At 49.2% G+C, this 6664-nt stretch overlaps 1 protein-coding gene across 1 annotated transcript in view; it reads right to left on the reverse strand.

Moving 5' to 3' along the window:
* Positions 1-2597: 2597 nt before the first annotated feature.
* LOC116372070 (bifunctional heparan sulfate N-deacetylase/N-sulfotransferase 4) overlaps positions 2598-6664 on the reverse strand; it is a 75110-nt gene continuing 71043 nt past the window's right edge. The window contains exons 15-17 of the mRNA XM_031821148.1: positions 5508-5614; positions 4635-4734; positions 2598-3465 (exon numbers count right to left, since the gene is read on the reverse strand). Of these exons, the coding sequence (XP_031677008.1) occupies positions 3346-3465; positions 4635-4734; positions 5508-5614 (327 nt within the window). The 3' untranslated portion in view covers positions 2598-3345. The remainder of the gene's footprint in view (positions 3466-4634; positions 4735-5507; positions 5615-6664) is intronic.

Consider the following 6664-nt stretch of genomic DNA (forward strand, 5'->3'; position numbering starts at 1 on the left):
AGTGTTACTGACAACAGACCCAGTCCTAGTGTTACTGACAACAGACCCAGTCCTAGTGTTACTGACAACAGACCCAGTCCTAGTGTTACTGACAACAGACCCTAGTGTTACTGACAACAGACCCTATTGTTACTGACAACAGACCCTATTGTTACTGACAACAGACCCAGCCCTAGTGTTACTGACAACAGACCCTATTGTTACTGACAACAGACCCAGTCCTAGTGTTACTGACAACAGACCCAGTCCTAGTGTTACTGACAACAGACCCAGTCCTAGTGTTACTGACAACAGACTCAGTCCTAGTGTTACTGACAACAGACCCAGTCCTAGTGTTACTGACAACAGACCCTAGTGTTACTGACAACAGACCCTATTGTTACTGACAACAGACCCTATTGTTACTGACAACAGACCCAGTCCTAGTGTTACTGACAACAGACCCTATTGTTATTGACAACAGACCCTAGTGTTACTGACAACAGACCCAGTCCTAGTGTTACTGACAACAGACCCAGTCCTAGTGTTACTGACAACAGACCCAGTCCTAGTGTTACTGACAACAGACCCAGTCCTAGTGTTACTGACAACAGACCCAGTCCTAGTGTTACTGACAACAGACCCAGTCCTAGTGTTACTGACAACAGACCCAGTCCTGGTGTTACTGACAACAGACCCAGTCCTAGTGTTACTGACAACAGACCCAGTCCTAGTGTTACTGACAACAGACCCAGTCCTAGTGTTACTGACAACAGACCCAGTCCTAGTGTTACTGACAACAGACCCAGTCCTAGTGTTACTGACAACAGACCCTAGTGTTACTGACAACAGACCCTATTGTTACTGACAACAGACCCTATTGTTACTGACAACAGACCCAGCCCTAGTGTTACTGACAACAGACCCTATTGTTACTGACAACAGACCCAGTCCTAGTGTTACTGACAACAGACCCAGTCCTAGTGTTACTGACAACAGACCCAGTCCTAGTGTTACTGACAACAGACTCAGTCCTAGTGTTACTGACAACAGACCCAGTCCTAGTGTTACTGACAACAGACCCTAGTGTTACTGACAACAGACCCTATTGTTACTGACAACAGACCCTATTGTTACTGACAACAGACCCAGTCCTAGTGTTACTGACAACAGACCCTATTGTTATTGACAACAGACCCTAGTGTTACTGACAACAGACCCAGTCCTAGTGTTACTGACAACAGACCCAGTCCTAGTGTTACTGACAACAGACCCAGTCCTAGTGTTACTGACAACAGACCCAGTCCTAGTGTTACTGACAACAGACCCAGTCCTAGTGTTACTGACAACAGACCCAGTCCTAGTGTTACTGACAACAGACCCAGTCCTGGTGTTACTGACAACAGACCCAGTCCTAGTGTTACTGACAACAGACCCAGTCCTAGTGTTACTGACAACAGACCCAGTCCTAGTGTTACTGACAACAGACCCTATTGTTACTGACAACAGACCCTAGTGTTACTGACAACAGACTACTGTGATAAAATGATACACAGAGATGAATGACTATAAATACTGTTTGATTTGAATGAGACAAGATTGACGCATCAGTCTATGAGGCTCAGACCAGGAGTATAGAGAAGGTGGTGTCTGGTCGGGTTCCTCTGGGGATATCTGATATGAGAGACCACCAGACTCAGACCAGGAGTATTAGAGGGGGTGGTGTCTGGTCGTGGTGGTGTCTGGTCGTGGTGGTGGTGGTGTCTGGTCGTGGTGGTGGTGGTGTCTGGTCGTGGTGGTGGTGGTGTCTGGTCGTGGTGGTGGTGGTGTCTGGTCGTGGTGGTGGTGTCTGGTCGTGGTGGTGGTGTCTGGTCATGGTGGTGGTGTCAAGTTCCTCTGGGGATATCTGATATGAGACACCACCAGACTCAGACCAGGAGTATAGAGGGAGTGGTGTCTGGTCGTGGTGGTGGTGGTGTCTGGTCGTGGTGGTGGTGGTGGTGGTGTCTGGTCGTGGTGGTGTCTGGTCGTGGTGGTGTCTGGTCGTGGTGGTGGTGTCTGGTCGTGGTGTCTGGTCGTGGTGGTGGTGTCTGGTCGTGGTGGTGGTGTCAAGTTCCTCTGGGGATATCTGATATGAGACACCACCAGACTCAGACCAGGAGTATAGAGGGAGTGGTGTCTGGTCGTGGTGGTGGTGGTGTCTGGTCGTGGTGGTGGTGGTGTCTGGTCGTGGTGGTGGTGTCTGGTCGTGGTGGTGGTGTCTGGTCGTGGTGGTGGTGTCTAGCCGTGGTGGTGGTGTCTGGTCGTGGTGGTGGTGTCTGGTCGTGGTGGTGGTGTCTGGTCGTGGTGGTGGTGTCTGGTCGTGGTGGTGGTGTCTGGTCGTGGTGGTGGTGTCTGGTCGTGGTGGTGGTGTCTGGCCGTGGTGGTGGTGTCTGGTCGTGGTGGTGGTGTCTGGCCGTGGTGGTGGTGTCTGGCCGTGGTGGTGGTGTCTGGTCGTGGTGGTGGTGTCTGGTCGTGGTGGTGGTGTCTGGTCGTGGTGGTGGTGTCTGGTCGTGGTGGTGGTGTCTGGCCGTGGTGGTGGTGTCTGGTCGTGGTGGTGGTGTCTGGTCATGGTGGTGGTGTCTGGTCGTTGTGGTGGTGTCTGGTCGTGGTGGTGGTGTCTGGTCGTGGTGGTGGTGTCTGGTCGTGGTGGTGGTGTCTGGTCGTGGTGGTGGTGTTAGCTCCAGGGTCTGCCATGTTCCAGTTCCATTCTAGATCCACAACTACAGACCATCAGGTCTTTGGATCCTTGGGACAGAACAATTTTGAGGTTCCACCGTGTGTCTGTGTTCAAGATGGCGTAGAGGGAGAATGATGGAGAGTGGCAGAGGAGGGATGGAAAGAGAGAAGAAGAGAGGGAGGTGGATGAAGAGAGAGAAGAAGAGAGGGAGGTGGATGGAGAGAGAGAAGAAGAGAGGGAGGTGGATGGAGAATGGGCTATAGGTCTCTCTCCAGTCCATTAACTGAAACACAGTTCTGTTCCAGAGGTCAGTCATCCCTCCAATCTCTCTGAGTTCAGAGACCAAGATATCCAGTTATCCATCCAGATATCAGTGATCTAGTATCTCTTCTCCTCTGTGAGGTCAAGCCAGGACAGAGTTTATTGTTCATAGTCTCTCTTCCATCCTCAGGTTCACCACGGGGTTGGGAGGTCACAGAAAGGTCACGCCCTCTTCCTCTTAATGGTCCCTGACCTTTAACACCTGACCTATGAACCTGGGCTGCTGGTAGGGTTAGAGGTTATCTGACCTTCTGTAGTTCCTCTCTCAGCCAGGAGGGGAGAGGCTGACCCAGCCGATGTCCCCTGAACTCTGACCTCTAACCCTGTTAGCTGACCTTCTGTAGTTCCTCTCTCAGCCAGGAGGGGAGAGGCTGACCCAGCCGGTGGAGCAGCTTGGACAGGTCTATGTTGTGTTCCCTATAATACCTGGACAGGTAGGACCGTGCCTAGAGAGAGAGAGAGAGAGAGAGAGAGAGAGAGAGACTATAATACCTGGACAGGTAGGACCTTGCCTAGAGAGAGAGAGAGAGAGAGAGAGAGAGAGACTATAATACCTGAACAGGTAGGACCGTGCCTAGAGAGAGAGAGAGAGAGAGAGAGAGAGAGAAAGACTATAATACCTGGACAGGTAGGACCTTGCCTAGAGAGAGAGAGAGAGAGAGACTATAATACCTGGACAGGTAGGACCGTGCCTAGAGAGAGAGAGAGAGAGACGATAATACCTGGACAGGTAGGACCGTGCCTAGAGAGAGAGAGAGAGAGACGATAATACCTGGACAGGTAGGACCGTGCCTAGAGAGAGAGAGAGACTATAATACCTGGACAGGTAGGACCGTGCCTAGAGAGAGAGAGAGATGATAATACCTGGACAGGTAGGACCGTGCCTAGAGAGAGAGAGAGACTATAATACCTGGACAGGTAGGACCGTGCCTAGAGAGAGAGAGAGACTATAATACCTGGACAGGTAGGACCGTGCCTAGAGAGAGAGAGAGACTATAATACCTGGACAGGTAGGACCGTGCCTAGAGAGAGAGAGAGAGAGAGAGAAGGGGGAGGATGACGGGATGGTAGATAAAGGGTATCCTCAAATCTTCTTTCGATTTCTCTTTGTGTGGTGTTTGGTGTGTGGTATGGTGTGCGTCACAATAAGGTCATAACTTCCTGTAAGGATCTGATTGAGGTCATAACTTCCTGTAAGGATCTGATTGAGGTCATAACTTCCTGTATGGATCTGATTGAGGTCATAACTTCCTGTATGGATCTGATTGAGGTCTAACTTCCTGTAAGGATCTGATTGCCTGACGTTTTCCAGCCTGCAGCAAAGCCCTGTGGGAAATCTGACCACGCCAACACCACAGCCTCTGGTATGACTGTGGTTGTGTTTGTCAGTGTGTGTGTCAGTGTGTGTGTCAGTGTGGGTGTGTTTTACCTCTGGTATGACTGTGGTTGTGTGTGTGTGTGTGTGTGTGTGTGTGTGTGTGTGTGTGTGTGTGTGTGTGTGTGTGTGTGTGTGTGTGTGTGTGTGTGTGTGTGTGTGTCAGTTTGTGTGTGTGTGTGTGTTACGTCTGGAATGACTATGGTTGTGTGAGTGTGTGTGTGTGTGTGTGTGTGTTACCTCTGGTTCCATAGGAGGATACTCCAATCCTTTACTCCACAAACACTTAGTCTTCCCCCCATCTAAAAGCTGACACCACAAACCCGTCTGCTGGTCAAACCTGGAGAGGGAGAGGGAGAGGGAGAGAGGGAGAGAGGGAGAGAGGGTAGAGAGAGAGAGAGAGGGGGTAGAAAGAGAGAGAGAAAGCGAGGGGAGAGAGAACGTGAGAGAGAGAGAGAACGTAGGAGAGAGAGAGAGAGAGAACGTGGGAGAGAGAGAGAATGTGGGAGAGAGACAGTAGTTCAGTGAGAGAGAGAACGTTTGAGAGAGAGAGAGAGAGAACGTGGGAGAGAGAGAGAATGTGGGAGAGAGACAGTAGTTCAGGGAGAGAGAAAGAACGTGGGAGAGAGAGAGAACATGGGAGAGAGAGAGAACGTGGGAGAGAGAGAGAACGTGGGAGAGAGAGAGAACGTGGGAGAGAGAGACAGTAGTTCAGGGAGAGAGAGAGAACGTGGGAGAGAGAGAGAACATGGGAGAGAGACAGTAGTTCAGGGAGAGAGAGAGAACGTAGGAGAGAGAGAGAACGTGGGAGAGAGAGAGAACGTGGGAGAGAGAGAGACAGTAGTTCAGGGAGAGAGAGAGAACGTGGGAGAGAGAGAGAACGTGGGAGAGAGAGAGAACATGGGAGAGAGACAGTAGTTCAGGGAGAGAGAGAGAATGTAGGAGAGAGAGAGAACGTGGGAGATAGAGAATGTGGGAGAGAGAGAGAACATGGGAGAGAGACAGTAGTTCAGAGAGAGAACATGGGAGAGGAATGAGGGAGTCATGTAACGTAAAGGAGAGCCTGTGTGTGTGTGTGTGTGTGTGTGTGTGTGTGTGTGTGTATGTGTGTACCGTAGAGTCTGTGTGTAGTTGTAGTGAGTAATTCCCAGGACCTTCTGGACCTCCTCCATCACTGCAGCTGGATCTCTCCTCAACTGCTGTCCATCTATAACCATCAGCTACACACACACACACACACACACACACACAGACAGACAGACAGACAGACAGACAGACAGACAGACAGACAGACAGACAGACAGACAGACAGACAGACAGACAGACAGACAGACAGACAGACAGACAGACAGACACATTACTAGAACATACTACTACGTGACAGGAAGTTATTCGTTTTAAAACTTCATTAAGGGGCAGTATTTTCACCTCCGTGCCCAAAGTAAACTGCCTGCTACTCAGGCCCAGAAGCTATAGATGGATAGGATATAATTGGTAGATTTGGATAGAAAACACTCCAAAGTTTGGCAGGCGAAAACCTGAGAAAAATCCATCCAGGAAGTGGGATTTTTTATGTTTGTAGTTTTCCATTGGCTGCCTATACGGATTCCATTGACTTATGACTCAAATTGCAGTTCCTATGGCTTCCACTAGATGTCAACAGTCTTTAGAAATTGTTTCAGGCTTGTATTCTGAAAAATGAGGGAGTAAGACCACTCTGAATGAGTGGACACTGCAGTGTCCCAGAGGTTTTTCATGCACGACCGAGAGCCTGTCTTGTTTTCCTTTTATATTGGACAAAGCTATTGTCCGGTTGAAATATTATTGATTATTATGACTAAAAACAACCTGTGGATTGATTATAAACATGTTTGCCTGTTTTGACTGCCTTTGAGCCTGTGGATTATTGAACAAAACGCACAAACAAAACGGAGGTTTTTGGATATAAAGAGGGACTTTATCGAACAAAACTAACATTTATTGAGTAAATGGGAGTCTTGTGAGTGCAACCATATGGAGATCATCAAAGGTAAGGGATTCATTTTATCTCTATTTCTGACTTGTGTAACTCTTCTACTTGGCTGGTTACTGTTTGTAATGATTTGTCTGCTGGGTGCTGTTCTCAGATAATCGCATGGTATACTTTCGCCGTAAAGCCTTTTTGAAATCTGACAACATGGTTGGATTAACAAGAAGTTAATCCAGGTGTGTTAACCATCGCTCTAGGGGTCTATAGTAGAGTCCTGGTGTGTTAGCCATCTCTCTAGGGG

Source organism: Oncorhynchus kisutch, unplaced genomic scaffold, assembly GCF_002021735.2.
Source record: "Oncorhynchus kisutch isolate 150728-3 unplaced genomic scaffold, Okis_V2 scaffold3885, whole genome shotgun sequence".
Lineage (NCBI taxonomy): Eukaryota > Metazoa > Chordata > Actinopteri > Salmoniformes > Salmonidae > Oncorhynchus > Oncorhynchus kisutch.